This window comes from Salvia splendens, chromosome 2 (assembly GCF_004379255.2).
Source record: "Salvia splendens isolate huo1 chromosome 2, SspV2, whole genome shotgun sequence".
Classification (NCBI taxonomy): Eukaryota; Viridiplantae; Streptophyta; class Magnoliopsida; order Lamiales; family Lamiaceae; genus Salvia; species Salvia splendens.
Window position 1 is genome coordinate 5914692 of NC_056033.1, and position 19566 is coordinate 5934257.

A 19566-nucleotide genomic window follows, 5' to 3' on the forward strand; every position below is an offset into this window, starting at 1 on the left:
CTCTCTCAATCTCTCTCCGATTTTTTCCGTTTTTCCGCCGCCATTTGCCTCCGTCGTCTCCGGTGAATCAACGCCAATCGTCCGTCAATCCCTCGCCTTCTCCGTCCTAGAATGGAAAAACCAGGGTCTGGCTTATTGAGGCAGCAACGTTCTCCTTTCGCGGCTGAGTCGCCGATGAGGCAGAGATGTCGCCTCGGTGGTCGCGACCTCGCCGCCTACGGTAGCCTCAGTGTCGCGTCGAGGCAGCAATCGCCTCCGTCGGCGCTGTCCCCTCTCCAGCAGTCTCGTCGAGCCGCCGCCGCCGAAGCCCAGCGGGGAGGCAGTCCTACTCCCCGTCGTTTCAGTCGCCGTTGCTGCTGTCTTTCAGCCGTCGCCGGGTTGATTAATCAATATTAATGCAAATTCAATTAAAGGTGTGTGTATGTATAGGTGTTTTATCTTGTTTGAGAAGCTAGGGTTTCATTAGATCAATTTTTTGTCCAATAATATCTGCCTCTTTTCTGTCCAATGTTGCCATTTTTTAAATGACCAAAAGGGTAAACAAAATAGCTTTGCATTTTCCCGCCAAAAAGGGTAAATAAGTCTTTTCATTAAACTGACACTTTAGATTATGATAGATGATAGATTATATTCTAATTAGTACTATACTAATCACGACTACTCACCTTGTATCGTTCTTATTAACATGGTCTTCGTCATAAAAAAATAATCATATTTTTCTGTTTAATTCGTTTATTGTGTTTATCTATAAAAAATTTCTCTCTAATCACATTTTCTATTTCGCACTTTCTTATTTTATTGATTTTATACATTAAAGTTAATTTGTATTTTTACTAGAAAAATATTTTTATACTATACAACACATTAAATATCATCATAATGTAAGAAAAATTAAGGAAATCACTTTAATTTAACTTAGAATTTTTCGTTAGACTTGGGTTGAATTTTATAACTTTTATAACTAGATTATAAAATCGTAACTTTTCAATTTTTAACAATTGTCACGTAATAAACTAGTACTACTAATATGATAAAAGCAGATACTCCATAATGTGATAACAAAATAACGTCATTTAATTTTAAGTGTTAATTAAAATAACATCAATGTATCTGACACAACTTAATCAGTTTCGATTTTGAGCATTGTGGCACAAATGGAAAAATAAAAAGTTTGTGATATTATGTACTTTCAAATTAAACAAAATTATGGGATAAACCAAAAATAATCAAGAAACTTATCAAAAGATCCAAGAAGTTGGAGTACAATGTTATGGGATAATCCAAAAATTATCAAAAAATAATAATTAATTAAATGATAACTTTACCGAAAATTAATGCCTCAAATTTTTATGGCAAAATTTTAGTGTGCACCCAAGTGGGTGGCAATTACAACTGTTCACCAAGTGTATCATTACTCGAGTTCATACCTACACTTAATAGGGGTGCAAGTTGACGACATAACGATTGGGAAATGCATTCTAATTTCTAAATAACTCTAAATTTAATACTTCTGTCTCCCTTTGTTCCACAATATGATTATAATAGGGGTTTTAAAAAATGTTAACACAAATGAGTTAAACAAGTTAGTGGAATATGAGTCACACCCGTATATATTAATTTTATAACAAAATATGAATAAAATAAGATTATAGAATGTAGAGTTTACTTACCATTTATGGTAAAGTGAAATAATACTATTATTGTAGTACAGGCCGAAATAGCAAAACACGACCGACTCATATCTTTATTGGGCGGATCCTTATAGTGGTATGGAACGAAAGGGAATAGTATAAAGAAGAAATAAAATAAATTAATAGTATACTGCATTATAACAATCAATTTTTAAATATTATTGTAATAACTATGAAGTGCAGCTGAGCTCGTCCATCCAAAAAGTATTTTAGAATGCATTTGCCAATCCTACCACCAATATAGAATCCACTATCTCAAGCTTAATTCATTTATTAACTATTCAGATGTATTAAATTATTAACTTTTTTCAGAAAATATAATGTACAATCAAAGAAGGTTATCTCAATGTTTAATAGTGCATAACTTTTTCTCTTTAATGAAATAAGTCTCATTTATATTAATAATATTTTAATCATTTTTTTTCTATCTCTTACATTGATAGAAAAAGTTTAATAATGCATTTTTGTCTCAAATTAGCTTTATTATATTGTTGATATGTGATTTTTGTCCTTGTGGCACTATACAATATTACGTATGAAGTACCAGAACAAAAATTAGCTTCAAACACTGTATAGCAGAAATCACAAGTCAACAATATAGTGCATTTTCAAAATACTACTCATGTTTCAATTTTATCATGAATGACAAGAAACTAATTTATATATAAAGATTGAATATTCATATGATGTTAAAAATTTTAGTTTGAGCTAAATGAAAATTCTTAATAAAATATCAATAAATATAAATTCGTCTCAAAGTTAGGCTTAGATTAACAAATTAGTTCGATGATATATAATGAAATAATATTTGTCAGTGTTTTCAATAAAATAATTACTGTATCATTTAATTAATTGTGAAATATTTTTTTTCTATGTATTATTGATTCAGATTTCAGATTTTATTTCATAAATTAATAGCTTCACTTTTCCATATTTTTTGTTGTTTCTCAATGAATTCCCTACATGATATTACTAGTATATTGTTACCACTAACTAAAAATAGAGGAATATAAGAAGTTTTTTTTTGTATACAAATATTGACAAAACCTTAATCACGTATGAAGTACCTAAACTTATTAGGAAATCACATAAAAAATTGCTGACAGAAATGTGACATAATTCATATGTCAGTGAATATAGGGATTGCCAAAAATGCCCTTCAAGCTATTTGGGCATTTTCGTCCGAAAAGTGGCTAAAAAACATAATTCGTGATTATGTTTAACGTTAGGGTCATTTGATGATAATTTTTTTGTTAGAGACATGTAGTGTCACAACCCGAAAAGTTAAGGACTTTTGAGGCAGTTGTTCACTCTTATTAAAATTCGTATTATTCACTATTAAATTCTTTTGGCCGATGGAGTATATACTGAAAGCAGATTCTAGTTAATATTCATTTCAATGATTTTAATTTTAGAACGTAATGATGAAAAACCGAAATTCAAATACTATATTATTATTCATTGATAATATAGACAAGCGGGGATAGGTCAGTTGGGAGAGCGTCAGCGCTGGTTTTATTTTCTAAAGTACTCCTATTAATTTTTTTCATGTTCTAGTTTATAAGTCTATACTTTGTTTAATTATCTCAAATTAGCTTCTTTCTAGATCGAGATTTTTCATATTATTAGTGGGAGGATAAACTATGATTTTGGTGAGGCAGTAACCACTAATCCACCATGTTGCATTCTGCCAAAGCTCAACTATATATTCTAGGAAAGATACCAATTTTAAACATTGATGATACAGATAAATACTATTCAACATATAAGTTATACAAAAAATATAACCAAGAACATCTCTACTCATGTTCCCTCCCCTCTGTATATTGTACAACAATCACAATCTCAATCACAAACCAACCGAATAAAACTGTGCAATTATGTGATTACAGCAGTCATGCCTTGAACGTTGATGGGTCACGATCCCTTCCCACTTCGTTGCTTCTTCTCTTCGAGCATGGCCGCCTCATTCAACATGTCAGCTGCGTCCTTGTGCATGTCAAGCTTCGCAAGGGCCACAGCCTGCATGTAAAATGCCGTTGACCAATCTGGGTAGATGCATTGAGCTTGCATTGCATCCCGAAGTGCAGCATCTGGCTGGTCACACATGAGATAACAAAGACTTCTCCGAGCATGAACAGTTGGTGAAATCATCGTACCCACATCAATGAACTGCAAATATAAACACCCAGTATATGTAGGTGCCAAGGAAACTAAATAAGAAAAAGGCTCATTTAATTGATAAGCTGCCGGGTAAGATGGACTAATTATGAAGAAAATCTTTGCTGGTAAATGTTAGCTAGACTCAACTGATATCATGAACTTGACTAAAATTACCTGAGAATAGCAATCAATAGCAGTTTTGAAATCTTTATCGCGGAATGCCAAGTCCCCTCTCTTCCTAGCGTCTAACATATCTCTCATTTGTTGAGTCCATTCTTGAAAAGACAACTATTTGACATCCACACATGCACTTCAGAATACAGATCGATATCAAAATAGAATTCACGATAGCACTTTAGCTAGCGCTGTTTACCTCATTGGTTCCCTCGTCATCCTTGTAGTGCTGCATCACCAAAAACTGATGAATAGCAGTGAGATCCATTCGTGAACAGGCGTCACCCATTGGAGAGAGTGGATGAGGCGGTGGAGATGGCGTTTCTTCGTGCTTTGGAATTCCCAGCATCACATAAGATGGAACCTACAATGAATAATTTATCCAATAGCAACACATATTAGACAAGCATGCCAAAAAAAACATATAAGAAAGAATCAAGTGGCACTCGGAGAAAAGAATATGAAAGAACAAAATGAGAGAGGGATGATAAATATCCAACCACATTTTATGGTATGCATCAAAAATACAGTAACAGCGGATAATAAATTGTACTATATTTTATTATCGCAGGGATTAAACAGGTATAAATATGAATCTTTTAAAAGCAAAGGATATCATTAGAACTTGCATCATTCTTATTTTGCAAAGGGGCAAGTGTGGAAACGAGATCTGTTGTCTTTGGCCTCTCCCTTGGCTCATACTGCAAACACTGTGAAGCAAGATCAAAAACAGCAGTGGCCTCTTCAGTTGAAAAATTCCCCTCTAAATGGGAATCCATTAGTAGAAGAATATTCTTTCCTCGTATCATATCAAGTGCCTGAAATGTAGAAAATTATTATAAGATGACAGTCACCAAAAAATTCAGTAACAGCACAATATCAATAGAAAAAATTATAATCAGAGCAACACGTGTGCACCACAACCATGACAGTGACAAAATAACGTGAAATACAAAAAAATGTGAAGCCGGAATAAGCAGGTCAACAAAAAAGCCAATCACCATATATTCTCACTTGAGAAAATAATGCCAAACCCACTTATTCATTGAGGAATCATTTTAGCTGGAATATATACCAAGTCTTGGAAAAGTGTTCAAAAGAATATTGTTGTAATAGTGAGAGAGTAATATATCAGAATGAATAAGTAATCAAATATTGGTTAAGAGCAGTGAATTCATGTATTTCTCCATACATGTTTTCCCTTGTACAAATACATCCAAATTGCTCCGTTGGGGTAGTGGAGGAGAATTTCAAATCATAGCAAAAAACATAAATAGCAAAATGCAAATACGTACATGACTTGGAGGAATATGCTTTCCACTAAGAAGATCCAGAAGGACGGTTCCAAAGCTGAAAACGACACTTTCCTGAGTGACCCTCCCTACAAGAGATTCCCGTCACATGCTAATACTCTTGAGAGAAAGAAACAATAGGGGAAAATGTAACATAACACAACCAAATCAGGAAAAGCAAAGGTGCTTGAATAAAATCATCAATTAAGAACAATTTTTCCAACTCAATATTAGACAATTCACTTCACGGAATGCTCCAGAAAATACCATACCTACATGACAGTAAACCTAAGTCAGCACTGAGAGCTAACAACTGCTATGCAAGGTTTTGTACTGATTTTCCAATAAAACCGTATTTTCCCATGCTAATGTATAATGGTGCAAGTAAACTAAGCTCAGGGATATTGCTCAAAATCTAGGAGAATTGTCTGATGCTCATCCTTGCAGCACTAAGTCACACCAACTTTTAAAAAGATAAAATCATGATCCGCAATGGAAAACATATAAAAATTGGTTTATAATACAAAGAACTTTAAGAACTCAGTCTAACTTACCATTTCTTAGATACTCCGGAGGTGTATAAGCAAGATTTGTGCTATAACTTTTACCATCCCTGCTATTCTTCATCAACCCAAAACAGGAAAGACGCGGGTCTCCATTCTGCGAAAACTAGCCTCGTCAACAAACGTACACATTAAAAAAAACTAGGGCCCAACTGCATGCAAAATATGCATATAGCAAGACTGAAAAAAACCCTAGCTTAGATATAGTAATAGAACAAGAAGATGCTTCAAAAGCTTAAAATAATTAACCTCGTCAAAGAGAACCCTGTAAGCATTTAAGTCATGGTACAGGGGGCGACCTTCCCTGGTGCAATAATCAAGCGCTTCAGCAATATATAGAGCAACTCTCAAACGCATGGTCCACTCAGGGGTTTGATTCTCCCCTGCAGAAGGTGGAGAAGAAAACTTTTAGAATAGAATTGAGAGATAAACAAAGGGCATCATAAATTCAATTTCACGGTTTCTATCGAAATGCTCAATGGCGGAGAGAGACGAGCCCATCCTTGTGCACCCCCTTTAGCAAGCAGAAAGCCCGGACCACGATGAAGGTATTTAATACGACAAAACATTACAGGTACCAAAGTCTGTACCAGGCAGATTGCTGCCAAGGATAATAAGACAATAATATGATTTTCTCATAATCCCATGTTGCCGGAATGAATGAAAAAAGACATAGATATGATCCACAAACTCAGAATCGAAAGAACTATAATGATTAATGAGACAAAGGAACTGAGATGATTTAGCAAAACAAGAAGTTCCTAGAGTATCTATTTTATCTGGCAAATCAAATGGTTACCTTACCATCTGATCCAAAATGGTTATCTCTAATTAACAGAAAAATCACAACAATCCTTAAGGACCTATTTAACACATTTTATATCTGAACATGGCCAACATTGTTGATGGCTAAGAGAAACTTCGTGACAGACCTCAGGAACTTTTTAAGTTTATTGAGTTCATTAAGGTTAGCCTAGCTACTCAACCTTATGCCATCAGACAATTAGCAGATAACTTGCTACAGAATACAGACACTCCCTATATTCCCTGTGCCAATAAAAATCATTCTCCTGGATGATCCCAATCTTATGCCACGTTTCTTACATCCGAAACAAGAAACAAATATCCAAGGCCAAACCTTCACCTTGGTTCCTACCATCATTCATCCTAAAATCACTCATAACTCCACCAATAAAAGAGTTTAAAAGACCAGGAGCACAGACAGCCTCACAATCCATAACATGCTTTAAACAGATTATAGCAGCAATCAATATACCAACTCTACAGAATCACCCCCAAAAAGAGATGGTCCTTGGATTTGACAAAAATGTGTAATGCCAATCAAAGACAAACTAACCACAGATTTAAGCTCACATAAATTCAACAACAGAGCCTTACAGTGAAATAAATGCTTAGCGAGAGTCTCATTCGGCATAAATTCAGCAACGAGAAGCCTCTCATCCCCATCGCAACAATAGCCTATCAGATTAGCCAGCCTCTTATGCCTCAGCTTCCCCACCTCCTTCGCCTCCTCCTACACATCAATCGAGACATATCAAACAGTTCATAAACTCAAAACCTAGTTCCCAGCTCATTAAATACCAATCAAATTAAATACGATACACACGGCAAACTGTTTAGGATCAGGCCACGCCATTTTCGTGAACTTCTTCACTGCGATCCAGCGCTGGTTCTGCAGGCGTCCTTCGTAGACGACATTGGGCGCTTTCTCGCCGCTCTCCGATACGATCTTGTCGGAGCTGAAGTTGCCGGTGGCGGACTTCAGCTCCGCCAGCGAGAACTCGGCGAATCCGCCGGTGGCCGCTCCGTTCACGGAGGAGGAGCGGCGGTGGCCGTGCTGCAGCTGCTGGTGATCCTTCTCCGCCGCGCGCGGTGGATACCCCTTAGATACGCAGCAGCCCATGGCGACTCGGTTGAGTTGACTCACCCGCAGCTGAAATTGTTGAATCAATCTGTAGCTCGGAAAATCAATCACGCAATCATATGGCTGGAGTTTTATAAGTTTGCACTATTTTGGTTTGCAAATGCGAATTTTATAAGTATACTTTTTTGGCAATAGAAATTTAAAGAATTCGTTCGTTCGTGCGTGCTATGATATGTGGAGAAAAAGGGATTCAAAAGTTTAAAACTTTGGAAGAAAAATCTTACTTCTACTCTTTTTCCCTTCTTCTCAGTTTTTTTCCTTTTCTATTTTGTGTTTAGTTTTTCATCATCACAATATTTTGTTTCTGTATTTGGTAGAAGGTATAATACTCCCTTAGGCTATCCACAATGGCGCCCAGCGCACCGCCTAGCCGAGCGCCGGCGCTAGGCGGTCGCTAGGCGAACCATTGCAGCTTCCGAAAACCGCCGAGCGGTTTTTCGGAATTAAAAATCGCCTAGCGCTAGGCGGTCGACGGGCGCTGGGCGATGCGCTGGGCGATCCGCTCGGCGCCATTGCAGCGCATCGCCCAACGGGTCTTTGAAGCTGGTCGTTGGTGACAGACATTATGTCTGATGACTCCAGCAATCCCTACAGGTGGAATTGGCCTATAAATAGGCATGCATCCCTTGCATTCTCTACACAACAAACTCAAGAATTCTTGCATACACACTCTCTCCCTCTCTGCATAATCTTCCTGTCGAAGCTCTGCCCTCGCCTTACTCCTGTTCGCCGAAGATCTGCCGTTAGCGGTGCTGCTACTTCAGAGACGAAGTCGTTTTATCTTTGGGGACGACACGGCAATCCGAGAGCACTACCGGGGCGTATCTCGTCTTGCGGAAAGAGAACTTCTCGACTCGGCTTACCGTTTTCCACATGTTTATTCCATGTAATTTTTCAGTTGATTCCGTGTAATTTTCGTATACTCAAAACCAACGGTAATCTTTTTAGTCATAATGTTTTAGTTATTCTCAAAATGGTCAAAGTCTAAGAAACACCCTCATGTGAGAATTTTACTAAAATAACGCCAACAAGGTTTCCAAAGAAAATACTTATTTAATTTATGAATATAAAATAATAGTACAACCAAAAAAGGAAATAGAGTCGGTCAACAAGCAAGTATTTGGATTGTTCCTTTCTAGAATTAATTGCTGGCCAAATCATTTTCCACAAGACGAAATTTTGTCTACTATTCAATGAGAATGGGGTAGATGAGAAATTGAGAATGGATCGAAGTCGAACATACTATATCGATTAGGATCACTGTATTTCAATTCAACTACATTTACATTTATTTGAATCATTTCTTTTGGTATGAAAATTTAAAATTGATGTTTATTAATCAAGTGGAAAAAAATGATATATAAAAAAGAGAACAAAGCAGGAGAGACAAAAGAGAAAGAGAACAGAAATAAATTTATATTGCCAAAATGAAATGGTACAAATAATTTGGGATGATCTAAAATAAAATATGTTGTGAGTAGCTTAGGATGAAGAAAATAGTAGATTATAAGTATTATATACTACTAGTAGTAGGGGTTAAGGGACTCTTGCGCAATTCTCTTCTTGAATCCATTCTCTCTCGCCGACAGTATAATTATATAATCGATTTTGTTTAATTATAATATGGATTAAATACCAATCAAAATCCTTTATCGACAATGCTGAATTTTTTCCATAGATTGTTGTGATTTGAATTAAAAAAAAGGAAGAAATACAAAATGACAAACCAAACAATGTATCTGATGAATCCGCGAATTTTCGGTGGTGATGAATGCTGGTAGAAAATACGGATCACGACACAGAGAATTTACGTGGTTCGATTTACTGAGGTAAATCTACGTCCACGGGAAGAAAAGAGGGCAGAGTTGTATTGCTTGATCTGTTTTCTACAGCTTACAATACAGACTTGCTATTTTGTATTTGATCTCTAGAAAGCGAGAGAGTCTAACCCTATCTATCTGATCTAGGTTCTATTTATACAAAGGACCAAGATCGTGGCATGCAGCACCATTTACTAGGTAGTGGATGTCGTGGAGATCGTGGCGATCTTGCATGGGTCCACTATCCTGCATGAGTTAACGACTGCTTGACACCACTAAATAGATCGTGGGTGTAGTGGAGGTGGAAATCCTGCATGAGTCCACTATCTCCTAGTTCGGTCGAATACTGAGACCGAACTGCTGAATTATTGCCGAGCAGCTTTTGCCGATCTGAGAGTAGAGCTTGATGCCGACCTGAGAGCAGAGTTTGATTGGTTGGCTTTTACCGAGCTGTAGGCTGGGGCCGAACTCTTTGATTGTGCCGAACTGAACTCTTTAGTCATGCCGGACTGATACTCTTTAGTCATGCCGAACTGATACTCTTTCTTGGGCTTTAGGCTGATGGGCTTTGCTGCTGTTGGGCTTGTTTAGTACGTACTCCATCACTACCCCCCCCGAAAAGTGAAGTGAATCACTTCGGCATTCTGGATAAAGGTACGGGGTAAGTTGATGTTTGTCCTCGGTCTGATGAAGTGAACTCTTCTTTGACCGGACTTGGTTTGCGTCCTAATTTGGCGAGTTTTATCGCTCGGATCGAACTTTCCGTTGTCCTAATTTGGGGATCGGACTTTCCCTTGTCCTAATTCGGCGAGTTTTATCGCGTGGATCGGACTTTCCCTTGTCCTAATTCAGGCAAGTTTTATCGCGTGAATCGGACTTTTGTTGCAGTTCGTTTCAGACGAAGTGCTTGATTTTTAAGCCGAATTGTGGTCTTGTATCCTCTTTAGAAGCTTGGACTTCACAATCGTTGGCTTATTGCAGTTCGTTTCAGACGAACTGCTTGTTTAAGCTGAATTGTGGTCTTGTATCCTCTTTAGAAGCTTTGACTTACAATCGTTGGCTTGTTGCAGCTCGTTTCAGACGAACTGCTTGTTTAAGCTGAATTGTGGTCTTGTATCTTCTGTAGAAGCTTTGACTCACAATCGTTGGCTTGTATATGTTCTAAGAAGGGGATCAGCCTTCGAAGAACAAGATACCTCAGTAACATTTGTAAGAGACGACACGCACAGAGACAGACAAAACACACAGACAAAACGCACAGAGACAAATAAAGACCAAGTAAACCAAATAAAGCACATTGACTGAACAGGACTCAAGACTGACTGACCGGACTGTCTCTTACAAATGGAACTTTTTGAGGTTGGAAATGTGCCATGTTCGGGGTACCTGTTCTCCTGACATGTGAGCCAATTTGTAAGACCCTTTGCCGAGGACTTCTGACACCCGATACGGACCTTCCCATGTGGGTTCGAGCTTGCCCAGCTTTTCTGCTCGGCTTACTTCGTTGTTTCTCAAGACGAGATCTCCCACTTGAAATTGCAGCTTCTTCACCCTTTGGTTGTAATACCGGGCTACTTGCTCCTTGTACTTGGCTGCTTTTATGCATGCCAATTCTCTTCTTTCTTCGGCGAGATCTAGCTCGGCTCTCAGTCCGTCGTCATTCATTTCTGAGGAGAAATTTAGAGTTCGGGGACTGGGTATGCCGATCTCCACCGGAATCACGGCTTCAGTGCCGTACACAAGACTGTACGGAGTTTCACCGCTGGAGGTTGTGGGTGTAGTTCGGTAGGACCATAGGACTTGAGGGAGATTTTCTACCCATTGTCCTTTGGCTTGTTCTAACCGAGCTTTTAACCCTTTCACCAGGATACGATTTGTTACCTCCGTTAGTCCGTTTGCTTGTGGATGAGAGACCGAAGTGAACCGCTGTTGAATATTCAGCTCTTGGCACCAATTCTTGAACGTCTTGTCGGTGAACTGAGTCCCGTTATCCGAGATGAGGATGTGGGGTATGCCAAATCGGCACACTATGTTCTTCCAGACGAAATCCAATGCCTTCGAGCTCGTTATCGTAGCTAATGGTTCAGCTTCCACCCACTTCGTAAAGTAGTCCACGGCAACGATTAGGAATTTCATTTGCCGAGGAGCTTGAGGAAGTGGTCCCACTATGTCTATGCCCCATTGCATGAAAGGCCAAGGGCTTTGCATAGTGGATAGATCGGTCTGCGGCATCCTTGGGATATTTGCATGAATTTGGCACTTCGTACACTTCTTGACGAGCTGCACTGCCTCTTGTACCATGGTTGGCCAATAATATCCCCATCTCAGAACTTTTTTAGCTAAAGCTCTGGCTCCGATGTGGCTACCGCACGATCCTTCATGAACTTCTCTGAGGATGTAGTCCGTCTCTTCTGGTCCTACGCACCGCAATAACGGCTGGAGGTAAGACTTTCTAAAGAGGACTCCTTCATGAAGTTCGTACCGAAGTGCTCGGCACGTGATCTTCCGAGCTTCTCTCTTATCCTCGGGCAATTGTCCTTGATCCAGATACTGCAAGATCGGCGTCATCCAGTTCGGCGAGCTGGATACTGAATGTACCTCGGCTTCATCAATGCTTCGATGCATTAATTCTTCCGCCTTTGAGCTCGGATCTGAGGCCAACTTACTTAAGGTATCTGCTCGGCTATTTTCCGCTCTGGGAATGCGGATTATCCGAAAATAGGAGAAACTTCGGCTGATGCTTTGCGCTTTGTCCAAATACTTCTTCATTCTCTCGTCACGAGCTTCACTTGTACCCAACATGTGATTTACTATGACTTGTGAATCACAATGGACTTTGAGAGATTTGACGAGCAGACTTTGCGCTAACTGGAGTCCGGCCAGGAGGGCTTCGTACTCGGCTTCATTATTAGTAGTGGGGAATAGGAACCGAAGTGAGTAGGTTACCTCGTGTCCGTCGGGAGCGACAAGTAAAATACCAGCTCCACTTCCCATCTTGTTTGAAGCTCCATCTACGAATCCGCTCCAGCAGTCCGGCGGCTCTTCTTCGGATTCCAAGGGCTGTGCTAGTTCGGTATTGGCAGAATTTTTCTGTTCGGCAATGACAGGGATTGCTTGATCGAACTTGGCCTCTGCAAGAAAATCTGCCAAGGCTTGTCCCTTGATGGCTTTTCGAGGTAGGTACTCGATTGAGTGTTCTCCCAGCTCTATGGCCCATTTGGCGATTCTGCCTGATGCTTCTGGCTTGGTCAAAACTTGCCGAAGAGGCAGATCGGTTAAGACGCATACCTTGTGAGCATAGAAGTATGGCCGCAGTCTCCTTGCTGCATTTACTAACGCCAGAGCAATTTTCTCCAGAGGTTGATACCTTGTTTCTGGACCTCTTAATGCTCGGCTTGTAAAGTAGATGGGAAACTGCTTTAGGCCTTCTTCTCGTACAAGCACCGCGCTAATGGTTTGATCGGATGCCGCTAAGTATAAGAAAATTACTTCGGCTTCGGTTGGAGCAGAGAGAATAGGAAGCTCGGCTAGATAACTTTTGAGCTCGTCAAAGGCCTTTTTCTGCTCGGCTCCCCACTCGAACTTTGGTGCCTTTTTCAACACCTTGAAGAACGGCAGTTGCTTTTCGGCTGCTTGGGAAAGGAATCGATTCAGTGCGGCTAGACATCCGGTTAGCCTTTGCACGTCATGTATGGACTTCGGTATTGCCATGTTCTGAACGACTTGAACTTTTGAGGGGTTTGCCTTGAGTCCGTCCTTTGAAACCAAACAACCCAGAAACTTTCCCGAATCTACCAAAAAGGTACATTTTTGGGGGTTGAGTTTGAGGTTGGCTTTTCGGAGCACGTTGAGAGTGGATTTGAGGTTGTCTTCGTACTCCGAAGTGCTTTTGCTTTTGACAACTATGTCGTCGACATACACTTCAACCTGTTTTCCGATTAGGTGCCGAAAAAGCTTATCTACCATCCTTTGATAAGTGGCTCCGGCATTCTTTAAACCGAATGGCATCTTTTTATAAGCGAAAATGCCGAAATCGGTAATGAAAGCTGTTTTCGGAGCGTCACTCTCATCCATCAACACTTGGTGATATCCTTTGTATAAATCAAGAAAACAGAAAATTTCGAAGCCGATCAAAGCTTCTACTTTTTTATCTATATTCGGAAGGGGATAGCAATCTTTAGGACAGTGCTTGTTTAGATCGGTAAAATCTATGCACATCCGCCATCCTCCTTCTTTTTTCTTGATCATCACAGGATTAGCCACCCAAGAAGGATATTTCACCTCGAATAGTACATCCGCTTTTAGTAATTGGCGGACTTCGTCATGGATGACTTGGCTTCTTTCTGCCGCAAAGAGTCTTTGCTTCTGTTTTACTGGCCGGATTGAAGGATCAATATTTAACCGATGAGTGATTACCTCGGGGGGCACTCCGGTCATGTCCAACGGAGACCATGCAAAGACATCTTTGTACTCCTTGAGGAGCTGAATGGTCTTTTCCCGGAGTAGAGGCGTTCCTGCGAAGCCGATCTTGACCGCTCTGGATGGATCATCTTCGTATAACTGAACGGTCATTGAGTTCGGCTCTGAAGTGACTTCGGTCATCTCGCTTGCCTCTGACTCCGGTTGCTGTGATTGCTATGCTTGATGGTGCCGAACTGATTGCTCGGCACTTTTAAGCGCAATCTGCAGACATTCTTTTGCTCTCTTTTGATCACCTCGGATGACCGCTATCCCACCTTTAGTGGGGATCTTGATGGTGAGGTGATAAGTAGAGCAAACGGCCCGAACTGTGTTGAGCCAGTCTCTCCCCAGGATGATGTTGTACGGGGACCGAGCTTTCACCACAAAGAACTCGATCATCGTATTGGAGCTTGTAGGCGCTTTTCCCACCGTGATCGGAAGGCTGATAATACCTTCAGGGCGGGTGTCCTCCTGGGCGAAACTTTTCAGAGGAAGTGGAGCCGGACTGAGCCGAGCTGGATCCACATCCATTTTATCGAAACATTCTTTAAAAAGAATGCTGACTGACGCTCCTGTATCCACAAATACTCTGTGGATCAGTTTGTTTGCCACACCGGCTTGAATGACAATAGCGTCTTGGTGAGGAGAGATGGCTGGGACGGGATCGGCATCTGAAAATGTAATCACTTCGTCTTTCTTCAGCCTTTTATGTGTTGGCTCCTCTTGATTGGAACCTCTGCGTTCTGCTTTTAGGGACGACTTAGTCTTCCCGGCAGGGAGAGCATCAATAGTCTGGATTACTCCATCATATTGCGGCTCGTCGTCGTCTTCGGGATCCTCATGCTTTTTCGGATCCTGAGGATTGCAGTTCGCACCTCTCTGCCTTTTGTTCTTTTTCGGCTGCTTGCTTTGGTATTTTTTTAACGTTCCTGTTTTCACAAGAACATCAATACCTGCAGCCAAATTTCGGCACTCCTCGGTATCGTGACCGTGGGTTTGATGGAAGGAGCAATATTGATCCTGAGGTCGCCGCGCGGCTGATTTCGTCATCCGCTTTGGTCTTTCGAACATATCGGAATGTAGTTCGAAAATTTCCGCTCTTGACTTGTTCAGCGGTACGAACTGAGCGGGCGGCTTCTCGGGATTGAGACGGGGTCCCAATCTGTCTTGCACCGGAGCCCTTTGAATTCTTTCAAATGGAGTCCGGCGAGGATGTCCCTGATCGCTATGATCGGGCTTCCTTCTGTCTCCTCGGGACGATGAGCTGTCTAACGACCGTTTGCGACGGTCTGCCTCATCGGCCCGGGAGTACTGGTCCACAATGTCCCACATTTCCTGAGCTGTCTGCGGACCGCACTCAACGAGCTTCCTGTAGAGAGCTCCGGGCAGGATTCCATTTTGGAATGCCGAGATGACAAGAAGATCGTTGAGATCGTCTACTTGCAGGCATTCCTTGTGGAATCTTGTCATAAAGTCGCTGATTTTTTCGTCGCGACCTTGACGAATGGAAAGCAGCTGAGCCGAAGTAATTCGGGCTTCCGCTTTCTGAAAGAACCTCCTGTGGAAAGCATCCATTAGATCTCGGTAGGATCTAATGCTGCCTTGAGGAAGGCTGTCGAACCACCTTCTGGCGTTCCCGATGAGCAGCTCGGGGAACAGCTTGCACATATGGACCTCATTGAGACCCTGGTTCGCCATATTATACTGATAGCGTCCCAAGAAGTCATGAGGATCCACTAGCCCGTCATAAGTCATTGACGGTGTCCGGTAGTTCCGCGGCAAAGGAGTTCGGGTGATATCGTCCGAGAACGGAGTCTTTAATGCTCCGTACATGGCGAACCCGACATCTCTTCGGTACGGAGGAGATGGAGTTCTCCTGTGGTTCCGGTACCGAGGAGGAACAGGAACATGTCGGGGTTGAGGATTCTTTCTCCTGGAAGACACGTCACTACTGCGGTAGTGACTTTCATGTCTGGATGAGGAGGGAGAATCCGCCGTCGTCTTCTCCGGCTGTTGGCTCTTCTGCAGGAAGGTTAAGAACTCCTCCTGCTTCTCGGCCAAGAACAGCTTGACAGCTTCATTTAAATCGGGCTGCTGGGAAGACTCGGTGCGATCTCTCCTGGAGTGGCTTGTTCCTTCTTCGTGAGAACCGGAGGTAGATGTCTCCCGAGGCCGTTTTTCAGACCTGCGAGCTGGACTAGCTTCCTCACGGTTATCACGAATGGTATTACGGGTAGTGTGTGATCTGGTATGCATTTTTTTGGGGTGGAAAAGGGTCAAAAATTCGCTTTATCACAAATTTTGTTCTTCGTTCCCACAGACGGCGCCAGTGATGAATCCGCGAATTTTCGGTGGTGATGAATGCTGGTAGAAAATACGGATCACGACACAGAGAATTTACGTGGTTCGATTTACTGAGGTAAATCTACGTCCACGGGAAGAAAAGAGGGCAGAGTTGTATTGCTTGATCTGTTTTCTACAGCTTACAATACAGACTTGCTATTTTGTATTTGATCTCTAGAAAGCGAGAGAGTCTAACCCTATCTATCTGATCTAGGTTCTATTTATACAAAGGACCAAGATCGTGGCATGCAGCACCATTTACTAGGTAGTGGATGTCGTGGAGATCGTGGCGATCTTGCATGGGTCCACTATCCTGCATGAGTTAACGACTGCTTGACACCACTAAATAGATCGTGGGTGTAGTGGAGGTGGAAATCCTGCATGAGTCCACTATCTCCTAGTTCGGTCGAATACTGAGACCGAACTGCTGAATTATTGCCGAGCAGCTTTTGCCGATCTGAGAGTAGAGCTTGATGCCGACCTGAGAGCAGAGTTTGATTGGTTGACTTTTACCGAGCTGTAGGCTGGGGCCGAACTCTTTGATTGTGCCGAACTGAACTCTTTAGTCATGCCGGACTGATACTCTTTAGTCATGCCGAACTGATACTCTTTCTTGGGCTTTAGGCTGATGGGCTTTGCTGCTGTTGGGCTTGTTTAGTACGTACTCCATCAGTATCCGGTTAGAGCCAATCAAGAAACGATATTCTCTTTCAGCATCACGACGTTTATCAATTAGTATCATGTTACTATATCCGAATAAATAGGGGCCATGTGTTCTTTCGTGCATGCATCAAGTCATCAACGTAATATGGCGCTCAACCATTGTTATTAAGCTAAACAATGGCTAATTGTATGATTGTATTTCATTTGGCATAGCATTCCCAAAACAAGTTAAATTAACTGAGTCTATGACAATACATGCAGATTCGACATCCTTCAAGAAAATCTGAAATTTTAATTATGCAAAATTCTCATACAGTACCTTTTTTTTTCTTTCAAATCTCATCAGTTCAGAGAAGTTCCATCAGAGTGACAGTTGAGTATATTTTTTCAAATTACCCATTGAAACTTTGTAGATGCAATTAGTTATACTGAAATCCAGAGACAAAATATGATATTAAACAGAGTCTAAATGTAGAGAAGGACAAGCTGCGAATCTTGAACCATGATGTTTCATTCATAACTGCAGACTCCCAATTCGAATTCTGAGCCCAGCATGTCGCCTTAGTGAATATGTCTGTTTGCTGTTCAAGAGCATCGCAATTCATGAAAGAGATGCAAGTCACCAGCAACCAACTCTCTTGTAAAATCCTCCAACTTTACCTCAATGTGCTCTTTTCTTCCATGCTGTAGCGTGTTCTTGCTCATGTCCGCATTCTCACAGGAAATCCGAGTCACCTCCTTTTGCTGGTGACCCAAATCAGCCAACACATTCCTAACTCCTAAACCACATTGCCAAACAAACAGCAGCCAAATATTCAGTTTCGCTCTCCGTAGAGCTCCACGCTGACCAGAAATTGAAGACGAAGCCATACCTACTTGCATCAGCACTACGGCTTCCATCTTCAGCCTGCAGAAACGCATGGGAGTAGACAGCTTTGCAGTTGGACAGGTTGAATTGTTGCAGAAGACGGTCAGCAGCATTAATTTGGGGCCAAATCCCAAATCCTCTTATCTGAAACACGTGCATCATGCACCCAGCAACAAAAGAGGGAGACGATTCCATGTAGATTACATCATCGACATAAACGCAAACGACCATCCATACATGTAATGTAATCAAAATGAGGTGACTTTCTCCATTCTGAAACTTTTGAGTGAAAGAATGGTTGGAGTGAAATGCACAGAGGTCAAATAGTAGCACTCCTCCGGTTCACCGAGCAATGAAATTTGGTGATAATCCTTAGTGGTGTTGGAGTAGTAGAAAATCTTGCTGTAATCACACGCCATCAACATATCACCATTGGCAAAAGCTTTGAGAGGCTGAATATATGTGAATTGAACTCCACTAAAAATAGCAGAATTCAAGGGGATCACAAACTCCTTCGTCCAAGTTTTCTCAATCTCATAATCCTTCACCAACCAGGTAACCATTTCATGGACAGACGACCGCTCACAAAAACACAAACAATCCCTCAAAGTAAGCAGTCGCGAATGAAAATTATTCCCTTGAATAGGAGGGCCAGGAAATGTGCTAAAACACTCTGTTTCCAAATCAAAACAGGAAATCAATCGACAGCTACACGTTTCCCAATGGAGAATGCCATTTACCGATTCAGCAAAAGACTTATGACTGTGCCAGATCGGGACAGGTTCAGCAACGTGTCTCCACGAACCTCCTGTTCCGAGAGTGTATACATGATATCCAGATCTGCCATCAAGTATCACAAACTTGAATTGCCCGCCGATTCTGCTCTTCCCGAATCCGTGAGAACATCCTTCTGGGGCCGGATACAGGCGAATTGATTCGCGAGTGATCGGATTACACACGTAAAAGGCTTGGCGATGTTTCTCGTATTTTTCGAGGATGAGCAAACCGTTAGCGGAAACCTCTATTCGTGCTCCTCTGCGGAAATCGAAGCAGGTGAGTGGATTGTGGCAGTCGAGATCGAGATCGTCTTCCAATTCGAAAATTTTGCAGCGGTATTTGGGGCTCAGTGGCAGCATCACAGCTAGGGCGGGGGATAATCTTGAAAAATAGGAATTGATAAAGTAATCATCCTCCAGCAGATTCAGCAACCGTTTGCAGACACATTTGCTGATTGCAAGGGTTGAAATTGGGAGCTTTGAGAAGATGATGGCGATGATCTCTGACGGAAGATTTGTCAATGGGTAGGGCTTCATTTTCGGATAGATTCAGATGGTGAAGGCGAAATGAGGCTGGCCTGGGGATTTTCAGCATATATCTACTCTATCCAGTCTGACCTAAATTTACAGCCCAGCCCGCGGCTTTATGGGCCGCACGAGCGGCGGCTATCGTGATTATGCCATTGTTTTTTAATTTTTATTTTTATTTTTTTAAATTGAAATATACTCTCTCACCTCTTCGTTAATAGCTATGTTTCATTTTCTGCCATCATTCTATTCTGAAAAAATAATAATAAATGGTTAAAA

The 19566-nt window shown here is 41.3% G+C and overlaps 2 protein-coding genes across 4 annotated transcripts; both read right to left on the bottom strand.

The window, feature by feature from the left end:
* Positions 1-3417: 3417 nt before the first annotated feature.
* On the bottom strand, positions 3418-8025 carry LOC121785458 (serine/threonine-protein kinase BSK1-like). Its single transcript, XM_042183902.1, has 9 exons — positions 7511-8025; positions 7282-7417; positions 6133-6266; positions 5875-5980; positions 5324-5409; positions 4658-4846; positions 4228-4392; positions 4029-4142; positions 3418-3863 (listed from the first exon to the last, which is right to left on the bottom strand). The coding sequence occupies exons 1-9, from the start codon at positions 7805-7807 to the stop codon at positions 3609-3611; spliced, it is 1482 nt and encodes a 493-aa protein (XP_042039836.1). The 5' UTR covers positions 7808-8025; the 3' UTR covers positions 3418-3608.
* A 9420-nt stretch (positions 8026-17445) lies between these two features.
* LOC121760122 lies at positions 17446-19346 on the bottom strand. Of its 3 annotated transcripts, none has more exons than XM_042155743.1 (2): positions 17992-19346; positions 17446-17894 (listed from the first exon to the last, which is right to left on the bottom strand). In XM_042155743.1, the coding sequence occupies exons 1-2, from the start codon at positions 18212-18214 to the stop codon at positions 17701-17703; spliced, it is 417 nt and encodes a 138-aa protein (XP_042011677.1). In that variant the 5' UTR covers positions 18215-19346; the 3' UTR covers positions 17446-17700. The 3 variants fall into 2 exon arrangements, 1 of the variants encoding a protein (XP_042011677.1); XR_006041824.1 differs by having other exon boundaries at positions 17988-19346.
* Between the last annotated feature and the right edge of the window lie 220 nt (positions 19347-19566).

Excerpts from the sequence above, each read along its gene's own strand:
- LOC121785458 (XM_042183902.1), bottom strand. The coding sequence starts at position 7,807 with ATGGGCTGCTGCGTATCTAAGGGGTATCCACCGCGCGCGGCGGAGAAG. Across the intron at positions 5,981-6,132 it reads ACAGGGTTCTCTTTGACGAG|AATGGAGACCCGCGTCTTTC; the intron begins GTTAATTATTTT and ends TAGTTTTCGCAG. Across the intron at positions 4,847-5,323 it reads AGCATATTCCTCCAAGTCAT|GCACTTGATATGATACGAGG; the intron begins GTACGTATTTGC and ends TCTACATTTCAG.
- LOC121760122 (XM_042155743.1), bottom strand. The coding sequence starts at position 18,214 with ATGGTCGTTTGCGTTTATGTCGATGATGTAATCTACATGGAATCGTCT. Across the intron at positions 17,895-17,991 it reads AAGCCGTAGTGCTGATGCAA|GAGTTAGGAATGTGTTGGCT; the intron begins GTAGGTATGGCT and ends AATGTGGTTTAG.